The sequence below is a fragment of the Cetorhinus maximus genome, chromosome 14 (genome assembly GCF_964194155.1).
Source record: "Cetorhinus maximus chromosome 14, sCetMax3.hap1.1, whole genome shotgun sequence".
Classification (NCBI taxonomy): domain Eukaryota; kingdom Metazoa; phylum Chordata; class Chondrichthyes; order Lamniformes; family Cetorhinidae; genus Cetorhinus; species Cetorhinus maximus.
The window spans coordinates 49,791,970-49,815,547 of NC_135892.1; the positions used below are offsets into that span (position 1 = coordinate 49,791,970).

A 23,578-nucleotide genomic window follows, 5' to 3' on the forward strand; every position below is an offset into this window, starting at 1 on the left:
GCACAGTTATTCAGCTAGGGACAAATTAGCGTTTTATATAGGTTTAGCATAACTTCCTGGCTTTTGTACTCTGTTTCTATTTATAAAGCCCAGAATTCCATATGTTTTATTTACTGATTTTACTGCTTTTATTAACCTGTCCTACCAGCTTCAAAGATTAGTGCATAACCAAGCCCAGGTCTCTTTGCTCTTGCACTCTTCTTACAATTTCATCATTTAGCTTATTTTATCTCTTCTCATGCTTGCCACCAAAATGTTTCACCTTGTGCTTATTGGTGTTAAATTTCATCTGCAATGTATCTGTCTATTCCACCAGCTTGCCTGTCCTTTCAAAGCCTGTTACTATCATCTTCACTGTTCGCTACACGTTCAAATTTTGTGCCATTTTCAAACTTTAAAAAAAAAATGCCCTCTACCCTGAAATCCCTCCAAGTCATTAATACCCTATACAGATTTATCAAAAACAGCAGGTTTATCCTTCTCCACGTTTTTTGAACAAAGTTGTAACATTTGCAGTCCTCCAGCCCCGGCACCACCTGTGTGAGGATTAGAAGACCATGCCAAACACCTCTGCAATTTTTTACCCTTTCTTTTTTGAGCAACTTTGGATGTATCCCACCTGGACCAGGTGACATATTAAGTACTGCCAGCCTTTCTAGTATCTCTTTATTTATTCTTAAATTACATTTAATTGAATGGTAGAATAGGCTTGAGGGGCTCAATGGACTACTCTTTTACCTATGTAAAAGAACAATATTTTGTGACCTATTGATGTATAATAGTGATTAATTCCCATTCATAGAAATTTACAGCTCAAAACGAGGCCATTTGGCCCATTGTGTCCATGCCAGCCAACAAGAAACCATCCAGCCTAATCCCACTTACCAGCTCCTGATCCATAGCCTTGCAGGTTATGGCACTTTGAGTGCACGTTAACTATTTTTTCTATGTTGTGAGGATTCTGCCTCTACCATCTCTTTCAGGAAGTGGGTTCCTGATCCCCATCGCCTTGTAGTGAAAATCTTTCACCTCCTAAATCCTTACCCTAAATCTATGCTGCCTGGTTATAGGCCCCTCAACCAAGGGGGATAGGATCTTCCTATCAACTGTCTAGACCCATCATAATTTTATACACTTCAATTAGTTTTTCCCCTCAGCCTCCTCAGTTCCGAAGAAAATCATGTCTGTCTTATTGTGCAACGATAGGAACTGCACACCAGCTGTGGCCTAACCAGTGTTTTATGCAGTTCTAGCATAACCTGCCTGCTCTTATACAGTAGTGCCTCAAAACCGGCAACCTTGGGACTGTAGTCTTGTTGGATTTTGGGTTGGGTGGTTCTGGCCAAGCCGAGTTAGGTGGGGTCAAAGGTTGCTTGGAGTGTGGGAATAGACTGGCGCGCAAGCAGCGAAGCTGATTACTAGTCTGGTGCCACACTGCACCAATGCTGAGCCTAGGCAAATTGTCCAAGTAAGTTAGTTTTTTATTTTAGTCAAATAAAATTGATGCATGGCGCATTCTAAAAATGTCTGGTTTTCAGACAACTCCGGATTTTTGGACAACCAGATTTGAGACACTATACCTGCATTCTGTGCGTTGGTTAATAAATGCAAGTATCCTGTATGCCTTGTCATCCATTTTATCCATTTCTCCAATCACCTTCAGGGATCTGCGGACATGCACTCCAAGGTCCCTCTGTTCCTTCATCCTTTTTGGTATCCTACCATTTATTCCCATACCTAGTTGGTCTTCCCAAATACATTACCGTATACTTCCGAATTGAACTCCATTTGCCACTGTTCTGTCCACCTGATTAATTCATTGATATCTTCATGCAGTCCGCACCTTCCTTCATTGTCAACCATATGGCCAATTTTTGTATCATCTGCAACATATCTCGATCATACCCCCCTACATTAAGGTCAAATAATTGATATATATTCCACAAAAAGCAAGGGACCTAACACTGAACCCTGTGGAACCCCACTGGAAACTACCTTACAGCCACAAAAATACCCATTGACCATTACCCTTTCCTTCTTACCTCTTGAGTCAACTTTGGATCCAGCTTGACATTTTGCCTTGGGTTCCCTGGCCTTTTACTTTTGTGACCAGCTTGCCATGTAAAACCTTGTCAAAAGCCTTGCTAAAATCCATATAGACTACATCAAATGCACTATACCCTCATTGAGCCTCCCTGTTACTTCTTTTAAAAACTCAGAGTTGTTAGACGTGACCTTCCCTGAGCAAATCTGTGCAGACTTTCTTTGATTGATCCATGTCTTTCTAAATGAATATTTGTTCTGTCCCTCAGAATTTTTTCCCAATAATTTTCCCACCACTGAAGTTAGGCTGATTGACCTGTTATTACTCAGTCTATCCTTTTCTCTCTCTGTTTAAACAATGATAGAACATTAGCTGTCTTCTGGTCCTCTGGCTCCATGCCAATAGCCAGAGAGGATTGGAAAATGATGGTAAGAGCTTCCTATATTTCTTGTCTTGCCCCCCTTAACAACCTAGGACATGTTTTGTCTGGGCCTGGGGATCTATCCATTTGTAAAGATGCTAAATCTCTTAATACTTCCTCTTTCACTATGTTAATTTCACCTAATATTTCACACTCCTTCCTGATTGCAATGTCTGTATCCGTTAAGCCTCTTCACATCGAGGATTTGTTGGTCCAGCTGCTCGGAACCCTCATTATTAATTTCTTGAATGCCTCCCACTTATCTAGCGCTGATTCATCTTTAGGTAGCTGTTGCTAGTCCACTTTAGCTAAATCACATCCCAATTTAGTAAAATTAGCTTTTCCCCAATTGAGAACTTTTATTCTTGGTCCTTGCCCTCACTGGGGGTGGATAATAGTTAACTATAGTTACTCAATGATAGACAGAACTCTCTGAATGCAAAAATTCTTTCATGAGAGAATGGCGATGAGAATGAGGAACATGCTGCCACAAGAGGTGGTTGATGCAGAGAGAATTGATGTATTTAAGAGGAGATGCATGCATGAGGGAGAAGGGAAGGGAGGGTTCCAGATGCAGGGTGGGAAGATTATAGTGGGAGGAGGTTTGTTTTGGAGTATAAACGCTAACATAGGTCAGTTAGGCTGAAATGCCTGTTCTTGTGTTCCAGATAAGATTGATGAATTTTTGTTGTCCTCTCCCTACAGTATCTGAAACAGAAAGTAATGAAGGGTTGCAGCTTAAAAAGGAACATGCTCTCAAGATATTTAATTACATCAACTCTTGGACACAAAGGTACGTTTACTTTTTATTTATAATGTCTGTATGAATGACTTTGCAGTAATGAACTGCATTTTTCTGTTTATTTGAGACACACAGACAGGCACAACGTAATATGAGAACATAAGAAATAGGAGTAGGAGTAGATCATGCAGCCACGCGAGCCTGCTCCACCATTCATTGCAATCGTGGCTTATCTTGGGCCTCAACTCAGTTTTCTCGCCCGGTCCCCATATCCCTTGATTCCCTGAGAGACCAAAAACCTGTCTGTCCTAGCCTAAAATGCACTCAATGATGGAGCATCCATAATGCTCTGAGGCAGCAAATTCCAAAGATTCACAACTCTTTTTATTGAAGAAATTTCTCCTCATCTCAGTCCTAAATGATCTGTCCCTTTATTGTCTACCCTGTCAAGTCCCTTCAGAAAATTTTATGTCTCGGTGAGATCATCGCTCATTCTTCTAATTTCCAGAGAGTATAGGCCCAATTTTCTTAGCCTCCCTCACAGGGCAACCCTCTCATCCCAGGAACCAATCTAGTGAAGCTTCACTGTACTGCTCAATGCAAGTATAATTTCCTTAGATAGGGAGACCAAAACTGCACACACTACTGCAGATATGGTCTCCCCAAAGCCCTGTACAATTGTAGCAAGAGTTCCTTATTCAATCCCTTTGCAATAAAGGCCAACATGGCATTTACTCCCTTAAGTGCCTTTGCAACTGCACGCTAACTTTCTGTGCTTGTAAGAATACACCCAAGTTCTCTGAACAGCAACATTTATAGGTTTCATGCCTTCCAAAAAATATTCTGCTTTTCTGTTCTTACTACAAAAGTGAATAATCTCGGACTTCCCCGCATTATCCTCTATCTGCCACCTGGTTACCCATTCACTGTCTATATCTCCTTGCAGCCTTGTTATGTCCTCTCCACAGCTGACTTTCCCACCTAGGTTTGTATTGTCAGAAAAATTAGATACATTACTCTCTCTCTCTCTCTCTCTCTTCATCCATGTCATTAATATGGATTGTAAATTGTTAAGGCCAACTTGAAAATGCCTTGTTTAGTCCTACTCTTTGCTTGCTGTTGGTAAACAAATCTTCCATCCATGCTAATATTTTACCCTCAATTCCATGAGTCCTTATCTTGCCTATAAACCTTTTGGGTGGTGCCTTATCCACTGCCCTTCTGAAACCCAAGTATACAATATCTACTAGGTTTCCTATATCTACTCTACTGGTTATATCTTCAAATAGATTTCGCAAATACAATTTCTCTTTCATAAAACCATGTTGACATTGCCTGATCAGACAATGACTTATTAAGTGCATTTTAACTTCCTTAATAATAAATTTCAGCATCTACGTGATGACTGATGTAATGCTAACTGACATGTAGTTCCCTGTTTTCTCTCTCCTTCCTTTCCTGAAAAGCAATATTACATTTGAAATCTTCAAATCTGCTGCAGAATTTAGGGAATTTTGGAAAATAATAACCTTTGCATCTGCTATCTCTGCAGTTACCTCTTTAAGAATCCTAGGCTGTAGGCCATCAGATTCTGGAGGTTTGTCAGATTTTGGTCCCTTAAGTTTCTCAAATATTTCTTTGCTGATATTTTAAGTTTTTCTCTCTCTTATTAGCCCCTTGGTTACCCTCTATTTCTGCTATGTAATTTGTGTCTTCTACTACGAAGATAAAAACAAAATATTCTTTCTTGTCCCTTCCATTTCCCCGTTCACCATGAAAATTTTCTCCTGCCTCTGCCTCTAAGGGACCAACATTTACTTCAGCTACCTTCCGTTACCGGAAAAAACTCTTACAATCTCTTTTTATATTCCTGGCTAGTTTACTGTCATACATTCTACCTGTTCCCTTTTTATCTGTTATTTGGTGGCACTTTGCTGGTTTCTAAAGCACTCCCAATCCACAGGCTTACTACTATTCTTTGCAACATTATAAGCCTCTTCTATGCTATTACTATCCTTAACTTTCTTAGTATGCCATGGATGGATCGATCTTGCTGAGTTTTGTCTCTTATTGAAATGTATTTTTGTTGAACATTTTGAATTGTTTCTTTCATTGCTTCCCACTGTTTATATACTGCTGTACCTTTTAGTTTATTTGCCCAATCAATTTTAGCCGCCTCTCCCCTATGTAATTGGCTTTAAGTTTGCGATTCTTGTTTGGAACTGGATTATGTTGCTTTCAAACTTAATATGGTATTCAATTGTCTAATGGATCACTTTTTCCCAGCGGATCGTTTACTATTAGATTACTAATTAACCCTGCCTCATTGCACAATAGTACTTCTAAAATAGCTTTATCCCTATTTGGTCCACAACATATTGTTCCAGGAAACTGTCACAAAAGCACTCTACAAATGCATATTCCAGACCACCTTTGTCAATTTGATTTAGCCAGTCTACATGAAGATTAAAGCCCCCCCACAATTATTATGTCGCCTTTGTTTAAGCTCCATTGATTTCTTGCTTAATACTCTATCCAATTACGGTTGGGGGACCTAAAAACTACTCCCACTAGCTTTTTCTGACCCTTGTTATTCCTAATCTTTATCCATCCTGATTCTACTACCTGATCTTAGCCAAAATCCTTTCTCACTACTGTCCTTATGTCACCCTTTACTATCAGGGTGATTGTTTCTCCTTTTCCATTCTGTTTATCTTTTTGAAATGTTGTGTACCCTGGAATATTTATTCCCCAACCTTAGTCACCTTTGTAACCATGTCTCTGTAATGATTAGATTTAAACAATTTTTCTCTATCTGTGCCACTAGTTCATCTATCTTAAGTTATAAAGTCTTAGGAGAAAACTTACAACTTTTTTTTTAAACATGTTGTTTGGATTTCCTGAATTTCAATTTTAATGGCCAAGGTTGACACCTTTTATAATATTGATATTTTATCATGAAACTGACTGGTGGATTGCAACATTCCGTTTAAAATGCATTGAAAGTCCTTAGGACAACTGTGTTCAGGGAATTTTACATTAGATCTCACTGTGATGCCTAAGGAGCCCATAGATGGTGTTGTGACTGGAGTTTCCAGTGATAAGTTTTTAGCTAGTGTTACTACAGTTCAGTATTGCTAACATCAGGTGGCTCATACAATAGCTGCTATTTTATACTTTGAATCTGTATGCAGTTACAAGGTTGGCCACCAGGTGTCGCCACGGGCAACCTGTGGGTTTGGTTCTCCACTGGTGTCAGTCCTGTTTGTAAAGGTAAGAAGGAAACCACACATGTGAATCACATTGAAATTTGTAAAAGCAAAAAAATCCCCCATATACCTTATCTAAACATGGGGAAGTTTTCCCATGAGCTCCAGTCACTGAGAGAATTTTGGGCCCCGTGGTTAGATTCTCAGAAAATCATGCCCTTATTCCTTGCATGAACACTGTATGTGTATGTGCTCAACTGGGTTATGGTTGTACAGTATGCTTGTTGTCATTGATTTATGCGATAGATTTAATCTATCAAAATGAAATAAAAGGTCTCCATACTTGAGTCTGCCAAATCCTTTAAATCTGTGCATGATACAGTAGTCCACTCTTGTTGCGTAAAATGCTTTTTAACTAAATGCCATACTGTGATTTACCAAATTTGGCCTGAATTCACAAATGCACTTGTAAGAAATGGCTGCACCATATTTCCTGTGTTGTTTCGAACAAGATGGACAAATACAACAAGGATAAGAAGTCTATCTACATTGAATTGAATGTTGCTGAATGCTTATTGATAGTAATCAGAAGTGACTAGGCCAGGTTAATCAATGATGGAAACAGGCCTGATTTGAATGGCATAGTCTGGCAGTAAGAAAATGTTGGTACCAACTGGCTTGGTGCTGAAAATTAAATTAAAATTATATGTGATCCACCGATAGAAGTAGTTTAGATCTCCCGTTAGAGAAACCTCTGCTTGGAGGTTCTTGAATATTGAGTTTTTGCATCCTGTTTACAGAATGATTAGTATCAAGCAGTCCAACCAAATGTAACAAGTTCTCAATTTGCCTTGCTGGTATATTTGAACTTCCCATGGTAGAGATTGCTTCACATGAACATTTGAACTGCTATTTACATTGCTATTTGACGCTTGAGTTTTGTGTTGTCAATTCTAGTCTTTTGTATTTAAATAAAGTAAGAAATGTAGGTTCTCTAGAATAATATCACTTCTGGCACTTGCATTTTACAATAAAAATGCATCTCTTGAAAATAAACTTAGAGCTTACAACATTTTATTTATTTTCTTAAGTCTCGTTTTGCTGTCATTCTCATCCTTGCATTCTAGTCTGACGTCTGAGTTGCATCGAATGCCCTTGTCACATGATGCAGTAATGCCCTATCTTCAGATACAATTTTGAGATTTTGCTCACTATTACTGTGCTGAAAGTAAACTACTGTTCAGGTTTTTGCAAAAACAGATGTCTACAGTACATTCTATAGATTTTAAAGATCTTTGCAAACTACCTTTAACACTGTCATAATTATATTCACTGTGTCATGATATGTAAGGATTTTTCTTTTTCTCAATCCTCACTCCCTATCTGAAAGTAATAGATGCCTAGATTTTATACAGAATTAACATTGGGCAAAATATTAAGGGAAGTTACCCAAATCTTATGTTTACTGTAAACTATTAATACTATATTTCCTTCTTATAGGCAATGTCTTTGTTGCTTCAAGGAGTACAAGCACCTGGAAATCTTCAACCAGGTGGTTTATGCCCTTATCAATATGGTGACTGCTCAAGTCCAGGCTCTCCAGGACCAGTTATGTAAAATTTGCACTAGTAATGATTCATCGTGGCAGGATCTGAATCAGAAAATCCATGAACAGGCTAATCAGGAAGGCGAGTGTAATAAAGATGAAGAAGATATTGGTCGGAAATCAAAGGATTTTGTGGAGAAGAAAGCAGATAATAGAACATATGGGAGGACTGAGGAGATTTCTGCTCGGAGCACTGATCCATTTAGCACATGGAGTACAGAGGAGAAAGAAAAGTTGCTGTTATGTGTGGCAAAGATTTTTCAGATTCAGTTTCCTTTATATACTGCCTACAAACATAACACTCATGCCACTATAGAGGTATAATGTATTTCTTTGCCGCATCAGTTGATACATGTGATTCAGTAGTTTTAGTTTTTGCAAATTTCCATTGCTTTGAGGGTAAAATAAATTACTTTTAACTTTGTGCATTTTACAATTTGAAATTTTAACTTGCTCAAAATTGGTTAGATGTGGAAAACATCCACTTAAAAAACTTAGTTAAAATATTAGGTGTGTGACTTACAATGTAAGGAAAGAAAAAGGCGGATAAATTATTTCGGACAATTCAGAAAATAGTTCTGGCCGCTTTATAATGCTTGATGTTTCCATGCTAACTTTGTGGTGTTATGGGGTTGTGGGGCTTTTTAAACGGAGTTGTAATGGCAAACTGATGGTGATGGATGTGACTATTAGAGGAAATAGAAATTAATTTTTGTAGTGCAAGCAACTTCACTGGGTGTTTATCCTCAAGACATCATTTCTACACCAAATTAATTTTGTGGGCGGGGATGAGAACAACATTCTGAAGAGTAATGTTTTTGAGATCAGCCTTTGTTTCTCCCTTGGTAGCAGCTTACTACTGCTAGCTAAAATGCGTAAGGAAACTATAAAGACCAACATTTGAGGGTTTCTTTAGGTGATTCCGATTTAAGAAGTGTTTTATTCATGATTGACCAAGAACTCTGCTTTTGTGGTCAACTGAAAGGAAAAAATAATTTCAAATGTTTGTTAGTTAAAGTGCTGGTTAAAGCACTGGTTAGAGGAATTTTCGTTTAACATATGAATGAATTGGTATGCCAGTATCGCACAGCATAATTTGACCTGATAGATCCCTATGTAGTTTCAGCAAGCACTAAGACACTAAAGTCCAGTTACCAAGACTACTAGTGAATTCTCCATGGGTATTAGTGGCTGACCTTAGTAAGTGGGAAAACATCAGTGTACAAACTTATGGATAATGTTTGAAGAATTATTTATTGTTTGGAATTAGATTTGTCACTGTCTTAAGGCCATGTGTTCTCTGTACTATTGAAAGGAAATCTTGGGCCTTAAAGTGAAATAACCAAAGCAAATGCCATTTAAATTTGATTGGAATTTTGGAATCTTGCCTTATTATCTTCATGATACTGAGTGAAGAGCGCACACAGTAATTTTTATATTGTAATTGAATTTGTCATGCACACACTTAAGGTTTCCAAACACAGATTTTCATTAAGGGTCTAGCAAAAATTTTAAAGTAAACCCAACTACAAGAGAGAAAAGAACTTTTGAGAAGAGAAATTTGCATTTAGATAGCACTTTATGACATTCCCAAGCACTTTACACTTCAAAAGTAATTAATTGATTGTAATCGTTATTGTTATATAGGGAAATGCCAATTTGCATGCACCAAGGTCCCACAAACAGCATTGACACAGATAACCAGTTAACACTGCTTGTCTGACATCCAATATTGGATGAGGAAAAATTTCCTCCAACCAAATATTGGAAGGATCAAAACCATTGTCTTTGATCAACACTATCAACTTGATCCCACACCCTGAGTACTGAGGCCGAATCAAACTATTTGCATCCTTGGCATCCTATTTGACCCTACGCTGAGCTTCTGACCCCATATCCGCTCCATCGTCAAGATTGCATTCTTCCACCTTCATAACATGTGCCGTCTCCATCCTGCCTCAGCTCATATACTCATATAGAGCTGAAACCCTCGTTCATGCTTTTGCTCCTCTAGACTTGACTTTTCCATTGCTTATCCAAAACTCTACTGCCTGTATGCTAACTCATGTTCACCCATCGGCCCTATTGACTCTGTCCTCACTGGCAACACCTCTCTTTTAAGATTCTCGTACATGTTTTCAAATCCCTCCATTCCTTACCCCTCCCTATTTCTGTAATCTCCTGCAGCTGCGCAGCCCTCTGAGAACCCCGCGCTCCACTAATTCTGGCCTCCCGTGTCTCCATTTTTCATTGTTGCACCATTGTTAGCTGTGTCTTTAGCCACCTAGGCCTTAAGTTGTGTAATTCACTTCCTTAAACCTCACCAACTGTCTACTTCATTCTTCTCCTTTTAAGACACTGCTTAAAACCTACCTCTTTAACCAAACTTTTAATAACTTGTCCTAATGTCCCCTTCTGTGGCTCTGTGTCATAATTTATTTGATAATGCTCCTTTGGGACACATTGGGATACTTTAACTATGTTAAAGGCACTATATAAATGCAGATGATGTTGGTTGAGGGATAAATATTGCCCAGGGTTCAGGAAGAACTCCTTTGTTCTTTTCATTAATGCAGTAGGACCTCTTTACCTCCGGCTGTGCAGGCAGACTGGGCCTCATTAGAAACATCTTATCGGACTAGGTTATGTGCTCAATTGCTGCAGTTGGGCTTGGGTAAAAATTGCCACCTGACTTGGATAAAAATGCTACCATTGAACTAATGCTGACACTGTAGAAGTTAAATGATTTTCTTATTAGTCAATGTGAAACCATGCTTTTTTAACCTACTAATATGGATAGGGTCAGCTTTGTAGTTTGCCTCTACTATTGCCTGATAGAATGTGTTGTTCTTTCGAAGATATTTTGGAGAATGTTTTTTTTAATTTAAATTGTACTAACTTTTCTTTAAACTAGGATATTTCAGCTCATGAAAGCAACTTATTAGGGGCGTTTTGTGATATGAATGTAAGTAACAGTTTTTTTGAATAATTTTACATTATTTGGGTTTGGCTTTAGAATTTTAAAAGGACAAGTAAATATTCATTTTGTAAAAAAGCATGTTTAAGACTCAAATTCTTAAAAACTTTGACATAAGCCCAAATACAAAAGCTCCGTGTACGTATACATGATTCTAATTTTAGCTTTTTTTTTCCAAATACCATGACTCAACTTCTGTTTCATGGACAGAGAGAAAAGCATATTGAGAGATTAGTTTACCAGTAATAAAGCCTGAGCTGCAGTAGAGTTTTTTTTCCCCCCAAGAAAACTAAACTGATGCAACATGCAACCTATCCATATGTGAAACCCTCATATCCAGTACAACTCTCAAATGATTTTTCTGGCTGTATAACGGGCTGAGTTTGTTGATTACAAGGTATTATTGTGATGGTATGGATCAAGAACTATTTCTTGGAAAGTCTAGTACATCAGAAATTGTCTTTTGGAACTGCAGTTTGTGACACAATTATAATTAATCACATTTGCTTGTTAAATGTAAAATCCGGAAATGTAAGATGAAAATATTCTTAACTAACTTTGGAAGTAGTAATTCTTTACATGAACAAAAATAGGCTAGTTGGTCCATTATTGGCAGCATCATTTTGTTAAGCATTTTAATTCCAATGCCATGCCCCCTCCTTAAAATTCTTAATGCTTTTATTTCTCAAGTAATAATCTATATCTGTTTTAAAACCTCAATTAATTCTGCATCTAACACCTTTGGCAATTCATTCACATTATTTCAACCCCTTGTGCAAATAAGTATTTTTATGGAAGAATCATTCCCAGTGTACCCTGTCAGTTTTCTTAATTTTAAACACTTTAATCAAATCACCCCATAATCTTCTGAACCCTCTGGTATGTAACTCTGGTATATTCCAGTGTCTCATCATAGCCAGATCCCTACATCTTGTCCATCAGCCTGGTGAATTATTGCTGGATTTTTCCAATGGGCCAGCTAATACTCAAAGTGAGCACTCAAATATAATAATCCATAATGAGGTCAGATCAGCGCACTCTATAATATCTGTACAGTAGTGCTCTCTTTTATGTTCTCTACCCCTTATGATAAATGCAACATCTCATTAAACTTGGCAAAAACTAAGAACTGCAGCTGCTAGAAGCTGCCAAATAAAAACAAAATGCTGGAAACAACCAGTGTGTCAGGCAGCATCTGTGATGAGAATGGAGAAGTTGACATTTTTTGATGGATGCTTTGTCCAATTTGAAGTTCAGGTGAATTTGATAATTTGGAAAACAATACCAGCTATTTGAATAAAGGCAAAATACTGCAGATGCTGGAAACATGAAATAAAAACAGAAAATGCTGGAAAAGCTCAGGTCTGACAGAATCTGTGGAGACAGAGAAACAGAGTTAACGTTTTGAGTCCGCACAACTTCTTCAGAGCTAAAGAAGAGTCATGCGTACTCGAAACGTTAACTCTGTTTCTATCTCCACAGATGCTGTCAGACCTGCTGAGTTTCACTAGCATTTCTGTTTTTATACCAGCTATTTGAATGCTTGATCATTGGGATCCAATTGCAATGTTTGCATCTGTACTGAAATTGCAGAGAAAATATTGTAAAGATGCAAATTCTGTGTTGATGAATATAGTTCTATTGCGTTTAAACTTGTGGAATATATGCATTAATTTTAGCTTTCTACATAGCTTGAGAGAAGCTAAGTGGAAAGTGTTAGTCATTGTAAAAGTGTCAAGAAATAGCTCTGGCTCCCTAAAAAGTCCCTATTTTATTTAATCCTACTGCTAGCCAGACGTTTATTTAAAAAAAAACACAATTTCTAACGGGGGGAGGTGAGAGGGGAAAGGAAAACTTCATAATTTTGTTTTGAATATCTTGTGTGAATTATTTTATTTTTATGATTCCTTTGTAGTGACCACAGTCGTAACTATTTGCATTTCTTTTGTCATTTATTTAGGATGTGGAAGTACCTTTGCACTTGCTTCGTTATGTCTGCCTCTTTTGTGGGAAAAATGGGCTATCACTTATGAAAGATTGTTTTGAATATGGAATGCCTGAAACCCTTCCATTTCCAATAGCACATGCTTTTATTACAATAGTATCCAATGTAAGTAGTGAACATCTTTTTACTTTAATTGTATTAAATACCCAGCTAGCTAGCTGACTAATGTATCAAAATTTCATTCCTCCCTATAAATCGATAAGCAAGTAGCTGGGGCTATGTAAAGGCCAGTGACATTTTGGGAAAGGGGCTTGCAGTACAAGAGTAAAGAAGTAGTTATGAATTTGTTTGAAGCATTGGGTAGGCCACAGTGAAGAATATATGTGCACTTTTTGGTTCCTTTTATTAAAAAGGACAGTAATGTCATGGAAAACGTACAGTGTACGTTTAGCAGCATTGTGTTGGGGAATGTAATTGAGGAGAGACTCAACATAATGGGACTCAAACCACTGGAACATGGGTGGTTAAACAAAGATTTAATATCTTTCTAAAATTTATGAAGAGTTTGATAGTCTTCCCCTATTCACTCTTTTTTTATATCTGTTTAGAGAAACGATGAAGAAATCTCAATTTAAAATTATCTCCCAATGGAGTGAATTTAGGAGAGATGTCTTTACACGGAATTGTTGAAGCTTGAATTGCTTTGCCACAGGCAACAGCAACAACTCATATTTGCATAGCACCTGTAACAAAGTAATATGTCTCGGGCATATTTTACACAAGTTGCTCCCATTTTAGCTGACACCATTGAAGACACCCTCTCCATCGGCACTATGCCGCTCTTTCAAATCTGCAGTTATCACCTCTCGCCTTAAAAATACCCTTAACTACATCCTTACAAACCACCACCCCACCTCTAACCTCCCCTCCCTCCCCAAACTCCTTGAACGCATCGTTAACTTTCAAATCCATGCTCATCTTTCCTGGAGCCCCATGTCGAAATCCTTTCAATCAGTTTCCACTCTTGCCACAGTTACTGTGGGTCACTGAATATATTCAATTGCTATCAAACAAAATTTGCCGTGGATCCACATTAGGCGATATCAGAGCTGAAGAGGTAGGTTCTAAGGATTGTCTTAAATGAGGAAAGAGAAGCAGCAAAGCAGAGAGAATTAGGGAGGGCATTCCAGAACTTGGAGCCTTGGCACCTGAAGGCGCAGCCACCAACAGCGGAGTGATTAAAATTAAGGATGCTCAAGGGTCCAGAATTGGAAGAGCACAGAGATCTTGGCGGTTGTGGGGCTGGTAAAGATTAGAGTTAGGGAAGGATGAAGGCATGGAAAAGGTTGAAAACGAGGATGAGAATTTAAAATTTGATGTCTTGATTATCTAGGAGCCAATGTAGGTCAGTGAGCAGTGGAGTGATGGGTGAATGCGACTTAGTGTGAGTATGGATACAGCAGCGGTGTTTTGGGTGACCTCAAATTTACAGAGGGAAGAGCATGGGAGGCTGGCCAAGATGGTGTTAGAATATTCAAGTTTAAAGGTAACAAAGATATGGATGAGGGTTTCAGCAGGAGATCAACTAAGATGTGGGTGAAACCATGCAATGTTAGAGGTGAAATAATCAGTATTTGTGATGGCCACGAATATGTGGTCAAAAGTTCATCTGAGTCAGATATGATACGAACGTTGTGAACTGTCTGATTCTGCTTCAAACAGTGGCCAGGGTGAGGGATGGAATTGCTGTTTAAAGAACGGAGTTTGTGGCAGGTACTAAAGACAATGGCTTTGATTTTCCCAGCACTTAATTGGAGGCTGTTGGACAATTGTTTGATAATTTAGGAACAGTGGAGTGGTTGAGAGAGTTGGGTGTGTCAATGTGCATATGGAAGCTCTAGCTGTTTTCAGATGATGTTGCTGAGGGGTGGCTTGTAGATGAGAAATAGGAACGGCCCAGGGATAGATTCTTGGGGGACACCAGAGGTGACAGTGCGAGAGCAGGAAGAGAAGCCATTGCAAGTGATTCTCTGGCTGTGACTGGATAGATAGGAATGCAACCAGATGTTTGCAATCCCATCCAACTGGACAAAACTGGAGAGGGGTTGGAGGACAATAGTACTGTCAGCTTTGTCAGCGCTTTCAGACAGGTTGAAAAAGATGGGGAGGGGTACTTAGGAAGTCATTTGTGACATTGAGAGAAATTTGGTACATAAGAACACAAGAAATAGGAGCAGGAGTAGGCCATTTGGCCCCTTGAGCCTGCTCTGTTATTCAATAAGATCATGGTTAATCTGATTTTTTTTTTACCTCCACTTTCCTGCATGTTTCCCATAACCTTTGACTCCCTTGTAGATTAAGAATCTGTCTAACTAGACCTTGAATATATTCAGTGACCCACAGTGGCTGTGGCAAGGGTGGAAACTGAAAGGATTCCGATATAGGGCTCCAGGAAAGATGAGCGTGGATTTGAAAGTTGACGACATGTTCAAGGAATTTGGAGAGGAAGAGGAGGTTAGAGATGTGGCGGTGGTTTGTAAGGATGTAGGAGTTAAGGGTATTTTTGAGGTGAGGAGTGATAACTGCAGATTTGAAAGAAAGCGGCACAGTGCCTGTGGAGAGGGAGTCTTCAATGGTGTCAGCTAAAATGGGAGCTAGGAAGGGAAGTTGGGTGGTTAGCAGTTTAATGGGAAGAGTGTCATGGAGTACGAAGTAAGTCTAGTGGACAAGATGAGCTCAGAGGGCAAGAGGGGAGTTGAGTGAGAAACTGGAGAAATTGCAATTTCAGGGCTCGGGCAGGAAGGAATCTTGGAGGAATTTTGGCTTTGTGGACTAGGGGAAGGAAGGAAAACAGATGCAGCTGATCAGATGGTCTTAATCTTGGTGACGAAGAAGTCCATGAGTTCCTTGCACTTGTTGGAGGTGAGGGTTTTGCTGCAGAGAAAAGAAGCTGGGGGTGACCTTTGCATTCTAGGATGATCCTGAAATAGTGAGCAGTTTTAGCAGATGAGAGCAGAGCCCAATGGTGCTTTAAGTAGTCCATTCAGATCTGGCTTGTCAGTGAATGGCTAAACTAGTTGTCTGCTAGATCTATTCAAGTTTGCATCCCTTGCACTTGAGAGCAGAGTTGAGGCAGTACCGAGGAACAGCCAAGGTGAGAGAGAGAGTAATGGTCTAGTCAAACATGGAGGTGAGGGTATGGTTGAACAGATCAGTAGCTGCAGAAATATCATTGTGAATGGAAGGCTGAAGTCTAAACAGTTGAGATTTTGAAAGGTCAATTTTAAGTGAGTTGGGAGAGAGTTTTTTCAAGGGCGGGCACAGAAAGAAGTAGAATTGGGAGGGCAAAGTGAGAGAAGCATGGAGAGTGATGCAAGGAAGTGACCTGAGATGGGCTTATCTGTGATTGACATGATTGGAGTAATATGTGAGATGCAAGGTCAAGGGGTGCCTATGAATATGGGTGGAGAGATTAAGGGAGGTTAGGAGGGTGGGATGTCAGGAGAAAAAGCATGATGAATTGAGGTGGAGGTTGAAATCACTGAGGTTAGGGAAGTCACTTGATGCAGAGGCTGAAGGAGGAAAGCATCTTTTTAAGGGAAAATGGGATAAATATTTGTAGAAAAAGAAGCAAAACTGTTCCCATTAGCTGATGGTACAAGGACTTGGACTCACAGATTTAAGGTTTTGGGCACTTGAGGGAAATAAACTTGGAGGGTTAGGGGGGTAGAATGGGGAAATGGTCTTGACTAGATTTCTCTACAGAGAGCCAGCATGGACTTGATGGCTGAATGGCCTCCTGTGTTGTAATAGCTATGACTCTAAGGTAAATGACAGAAGAGAATGAAGCTGTGGGATTAGCTTTGGATTGCTTTACTAAAGAGCTGCCAAGGTGTGGTAGGTCAAATGGGCTCCTTCTCTGCTTTTAAATTCTATAATTCGAAGTTTAAATCCAAACGCTTTATATTTTTGTAATTTAGGAGCATTATTTCATGATTTGGATAATTGTATTATTGCAAACAGTTTATAAATGGCAGGACTTATTGAGAATAATTAGTAAAACGTATGGGATCATGGGCTTCATTAAGAGAAATATTAAGTATAAAAGTAGTGAAGTTATGGTATGCCTTTATAAAACTCTGGTTAGACTGCAACTAGAGTATTGCGTCTAATCCTCGCCACCACATTTTAGGAAGGATGTGGGAGTCCTTGAGAGGGTGCAGAAGAGATTTCAGGTATGTGGGAATTTAGCTTCAAGGTTTGGTTGGAGCACATGAGTTTGAGGGGAGATCTGATAGAGGTGTACAAGATTATGATGGGTTTAGATAAGGTAGACAAAGCAAAACTGTTCCCATTAACTGATGGTATAAGGACTAGGGGGTCATAGGTTTAAGCTTTTGGGCAAGACATGCAGGGGGGATATAAGAAAGAACTTTTTTATGCAGCAAGTGGTAATGACCTGGAGCTCGCTGCCTATGAGAGTGCTGGAAGGAGAGACGATCAGTAATTTGAAATGGAAATTGGATTGGTACTTAAGGGAAATAAACTTGCAGGGCTACGGGGATAGAGTGGGCCTGACTGAATTGCTCTCGAGAGAGAGAGAGCCGGCATGGACTTGATGGGCTGAATGGCCTCCTGTGCTGTAATAACTATGACTTTATATTAGTTCACTCATTCTTCAGAGTACACAATTCTAAGTAATTAATTGTTCTCTTGTCTTCACTCGCATAGAACATATAAGGTATTACATTTTAGAAACTTGTTGGGGGGGATCATCTTGTACAATCTGTAGAATACAGTTTGTAATCTCCATCTTTGATCATAACTCAATCAGGTGTGCAATGTCAAGTCGGATCTAAATCACAGCTCCCTGCTCTATATCACACACTTGTTTAACCTTTTCTGACTTTACCACTGCAAAGCCCAAGCTATGATGATAGCAAAATTGTCAGTGTTCACTATCATTATGCCACTGAACTTGGCAGCAGCCTTGGAAGTATGCATGTGTGAAGAATCACATGCAAATCTGGACGTTTCAGTCAGTGATTCTATGCTTCTGCAGAGGGAACGCTGTTGTAGTGGACACACCCCATTCCCAAGTGCAATCCTGATGCAGCGAGTGAATTGACGAAAACTTCCACCTTTTACACTTAGTCTTGCTCTTAAAAACCCTTGAAAATGTTGAATAATGTGTAACTGGGATTTTAAAGACATACTAAGTTCACAGTTGCTGCTAAAACCCCCTCAATTGCCCTGAAAAGCAAATTTAAATTTGTGGAATGTCAAATTTCCCCATTATGATAAAAATCCAGGTTTTTAATTTTTTTAAGTTTGTTTACAGTATTTCTGATTCTATCCTAATGCAATCATAATCATTTATTTTGCTATCTGAAATTTGAAATTAAAATTGAAGGGTGCTTTAAGTTTCCTGGTTTGTTTCTGAAAATACTTCAGTGTGATCAACAGCTTGCCATGCTTGCTGCCATCACTGCTGTTGTTCGCCTGGAAATCCCCTTTACTTGGCACCAGATTGAAACCACTGTTGTGAAAGGGGATTCTGCACCATGAGAGAGCTAGATTTCTGTGTACTTTCTTCGAGGCCAGCAGTGAGTGCAATTCCTTCACTGCTATTACAAAACCCATCTCTTTCTCTTTCATTCCCTATCTCTTTGTGCTCTCTAATGATCTTGCATCTTGATAAAGATCTTGCCTGTGTGCATTTTATGCCAACCTTTCACATTTATGAATTCCTGTGCCCAATATTTGAATGGAAACTGCCTGTGTAAGTTTCTTGTCATGCAATTTCACCTGCTTCTCTTTGTGGCACTTGCACAATCACAATTGTGACATCACCACCAATGGTGGGAGGGTGTAATTACAGTATGACAAGTTGGTATAGGCAGTTTCCATTATAAGGATGGATAAAATAATTTATACTCATCCTTACTTTTATATTTCCATTGTGTGATGCTGCTTAGCCTTGACTTGTGGTTGTATAATTCTATTGGAAATCTGTTCGTAATATATTAAATCTTGCATTTCCTGTCTATAAAACCTGACTTCATGTCAACTTCCACATCATAAATTACTACAGGATATTTCAACATTACGAATAGTCATGTCACCTTGACATCTTCCTGGCAGTGGTGACTCTGGAGCTGAGAGTCAGTCTTGTGTCTCTCAGTTCCTCAACCTAAGCAACTAAGCAACTCTACCATCTTGTTCCTAAGTGAGCTTTAATAGCTAACGTTGTGTATGTTATATTTGGTAAGCGGGGTGTACATGTCTTTAAATACTTGTAACCATCTGTTATTCTTGAAGATGGCATTAGATATTTTCATTGTGAAAGGGGGTTGCACTTTTATTTTCAATCATTTGTGAGATGTGGACATCGTTGCAGGGGCCAATATTTATTGCCCAACTCCAGTTGCCCTTGAGAAATTGGTGTAGGTCACCACTGTGAACTACGCTAGTCCATGTGGTGAAGATACTCCTACAGTGCAGTTGGATAGGAAGTTCCAGGATTTTGACCGAACAACGATAAAGGAACAGTGATATATTTCCAAATCAGGATGGTGTGTGACTTGGAGGCGGTGGTGCTCCTATGTGCCTGTTGCCCTTGTCCTTCCAGGTGATAGAGGTCACAGGTTTGGAGGATACTGTCAAAGCAGCCTTGGCAAGTTGTTAGAGTGAACCTTGTATATGGTATGCACTGCAGCCATGTTGCTGTGGTGAGGGTGGGAGTGAATGTTTAAGATGATGATTGGGTATTGTTTGAGCTGTTTGCTTTTCCTGGGTGGTGTCGAACTTTGATGTTGGAGCTGCACTTATCCAGGCAAGTGGAAAGTATTACATCACACTCCTGACTTGTGCCAGTAGGTTGTGGAAAGGCTTTGGGGACGCAGGAGGTGAATCACTCACTACAGAATATCTACCTCTGACCTGTTCTTGTAGCAAAATTATTTATGTGGTTGGTCCACTTAGGTTTCTGGTCAATGGTGACCCCCAGGATGATGATGGTGAGGAAATTTGACATTGGCAATGACATCGAATGTGAGGAGAGGTGGTTAGATTTTCTTGTGTTGAAGATGGTCATTGTCTGGGACTTGTGTGGTGCAGATGTTATTTGCCGCTTATCAGCTCAAGTTTGGATGTTGCCTGGGTCTTGCTGAATGCATACATGGACTGTTTCATTACCTGATATTTCTGAATAGGTTTGAACACTGAAAATCATCAACAAACCTCCCCAATTCTGACCTTGATGGAAGGAAATCAGTGACGGAGTAGCTGAAGGTCATTGGGTCTAGGACATAGTCCTGAGGAACTCCTGCAGTGATGTCCTTGGGCTGAGATGATTGGCTTCCAGTAGCCACAATTATCTACCATTGAGCTGATGTGATTCCAGCCAGAGATGTGTTTTTTTCCCCCCTGATTCTTATTGACTTCAATTTTACTATGATTGCCTAGTGAAAGATAATGAGGGAGTGGTTCAAGACACAGAGCGAGATAGACGCGCACAAAGACGGACCAGATACATGGAGGGAGAGAGAGAGAGAGCTCCTACACATGGACACACGTGCACATATGGGACACACTGGGACAGACAAACAGATATATGCAAAGCATGGACTTGGAGGGACACGTGCAGATCTGGGTAGGCCCAGAGACAGATGGGAGACACTGAAAGAGCAGACCCAGAGACACCTAGGGACAGAAAGGACACAAGGGAGGATCTGCTTGAGGTTAATGGTTCTTTCTGTGGAGGAAAGGAGAATGAGTCATTTCATTTTGTTCCATTCTTTCCTCTCCTCTTTCACCCTCACCATTGTAAAGATTTAAGATCCAAACTGTGACGGGTTTCTACTATCCAGCAGGTGTCTGTCCAGATGTAACCACCTTAAGCAGCATGTTTTAAAAAATTGATTTGTCCTTTATTGACAGTGTCACAAGGCATTTGTCCTTCATTTTTGAAAATATGACTTTTCAGCTTTCAAATGACTGGAAGTTTTGCAATTTGAAATGAGACAGAACAAACTACTTAAAAATACAAGGCCACCTTTCCAAAGTGAAGGTGAAAAAGCAAACAACTCACCTGAGGGAATTGTGAAGAGGAGGACATTTCCCTAAATACAGAGACCCATCAAAACTCATCACTGTCTAAGGATTAAACACTAAAATGCAAAGTGCTGGATATTGAAACAATGGCTGCCATAGACAGACCCACCCAAAATGGGTGAAGTATAACAGGCTATTATTCTGCAGCTACTGCAGAGAGATTGAAAGTGACACAGGGAATGTCAAGAAAATTTTCAGCAGAGGAAACTGGCTGAAAAGCTGCGTTCCCTCCCCCTCCCTCTTTTGGAAAAAGTGTGTCATCCAGTTCGAGAAGTTAACTATCAGAAACCTATCAGCGAACCGGGATCTCTTAATAATTGCAACATCATCTACGTCTGACTGCATCCAAGAAACCAGCTGACCTAAATCAGCCACAATGTTTAAAACCGATGCGTTAGGGAAAATCAAAGGACATTTAACTGTATATTAACTCTTTTTATTGGACTTTAACTTCCCTTATTTCTAATACCTGTGTGTGTGATGTCGCGTTTTTCTTTTCTTTTCTCAGGCTTAGTGCTTAATAAATTTGCTCTTTCATTAACTCAGGAAAACCTTGTTTGGTTGGCTCCTTATTGCTCACAGCATAAATAGTTAAATGCATTTTAATTTAGAAAAGGCATATCCTCATGAAAAATATATTTAAATCTTTGTTGTAACCAACCAAGAAGGTTAAATAGAGGGGAGCCAGTTCACTCCTCACCTGGTCATAACAAAAGATGATGTATTTGAATACATTGCTGTTACTGTGACACCAGGACTATGCAGAAGCAGCTGGAACGGCTTTATTTAACCCAGGCACTGCTTCTAAATTCTGAGAGCCAACTCGCCATGAGAATATTAGACTCTCAACGTAGCTGGGTATAAAGCAGAGAAAAACCATCACAGCACGTTGGTTTTCTCCCCAGACTGCTGTAAATATAAAGCTGGGCATGGCAAAAATTAAGGCAATGAGTATCCCATATACTCAGCATCAGCTCCAAACCTTGTACACTCTGAGCATCTACAACCGCTGGATTGTTGGAAAAATATTTCGGAACAAGTCAAATGAAGAATCCAGTCTCTTGGATCTCCTCGTATAACCTGAAATCCAGATGATTAGTGTACAGGTGGTCAGGAAGCAATTGTACAAAATTAAAGTATGAGTGAATCCAGAATATTTAATTCATTTTAAAGAGAGTTTGACGTCAGTTACATCCGTACCCGATTCTCATTGCTATCACAGGTAATGTGTCTGTGTTTTACAGCAGAGAGTTTGCTACATTACAAAGGCTCCTTACAATGCATTTTTAAAACATTGGGTATTAAACCTCAAAAAGGAACACCCTAGAAATCTGGAGGTTTACATTGCGAAAAGTCCTGCTGTATGGAAATTGTTTGCCTGTTTAGATGTATTTGTAGAAAGGTGCTTCAGGTTAAGTTCATTTATATTGTGGAATCTTCCAAGCAGATTCTGTGCTAGCTAATAGCTTTCAAAAAAATAGTGAAAATCTGTGCAACTTGTTGCCCTCATTGCAAATGTCAATTTACAGGGTCCTGCCACTTTATGGAGCAGATCGGCAGGATTATCAGCGTATTCTCCTCTGGAGCTCGTTGAGGCACATTGCAACCTGGTTTTCAGCACAAGTGCCAGAATTTGTAGTGCCGTTGTGGCCCTCCAATAGCAGCGAATGCCTCCACCCTTATGTCATATAATAATCCAAGAACTACCCACCTAACGACACCCACGCCACACCAACTGGAGTGTTTCAAGAAGGCAGATCAACGCAAGCACCTTGAACAACTAGGGATAGGCAATAAATGGCAGCTTTACCAGTGGTGTCCAATGCTAGAGAATGAACAAAAAATATGAAATCACAGTGACCTAATAAGCTTTTCCATTTAGATGGCTCATTTTCATTTGTATATGGAATTTAAACTACAATCAAAATGCAAGACAGATTACCGAGTATCCCCATCCCCTAAGTGTTAGATGTCATAGCGGGGCTAGTTGTTAGCTTAATATCATGAATCGGTTTTGTAATTGTTCAAATGCAGCTTTCCTGCCCATGCTGACTATTCTGTAGTAAAATTTCTGTGTCACTGGAGTTTTATGAGTACTTGAATTGATGGTCTTAATTTCGTAGTGAAATGAGATCTTCTGAAGTAAACACAGGCTAATCTAATACTCAAAAAGTAGGCTGCAAGTCTGCATTTGAAAGTGAACACAGAATTGATTTTTGAAAGAAAGTACCACAGATTGAACTGTGTAAAGCAATGCTATGATTAAGATATTATCCGCAAAGGTACTATAATAGTCTACAGTACTGGCTTGTTACTTAGCAACTGTTGGTACACCGATTAAGAGAAAGCTAAACATGCAGGACTATAGTTACCAGATTTTGTGAGGAAAATTGTAGTAAAGTTCAGCTGACCTGTAGTTTGCCAGTGAGGGCAAAGGCTTGGTTTTATTTCTGTTTAGATGGTTACTTAAGTTTTGCAGATGGATTACTTATTTCATTTGCTGTCTTTTTGTGTAATGT

The 23,578-nt window shown here is 39.3% G+C and overlaps 1 protein-coding gene across 1 annotated transcript in view; it reads left to right on the forward strand.

Annotated features, from left to right (window-relative positions):
• The window catches only part of usp34 (ubiquitin specific peptidase 34), a 273,481-nt gene that overhangs the window by 33,509 nt on the left and 216,394 nt on the right, over window positions 1-23,578 (forward strand). The window contains exons 2-5 of the mRNA XM_078556887.1: window positions 3,171-3,258; window positions 7,917-8,340; window positions 10,937-10,987; window positions 12,960-13,109. Coding sequence (XP_078413013.1) covers window positions 3,171-3,258; window positions 7,917-8,340; window positions 10,937-10,987; window positions 12,960-13,109 — 713 coding nt within the window. The remainder of the gene's footprint in view (window positions 1-3,170; window positions 3,259-7,916; window positions 8,341-10,936; window positions 10,988-12,959; window positions 13,110-23,578) is intronic.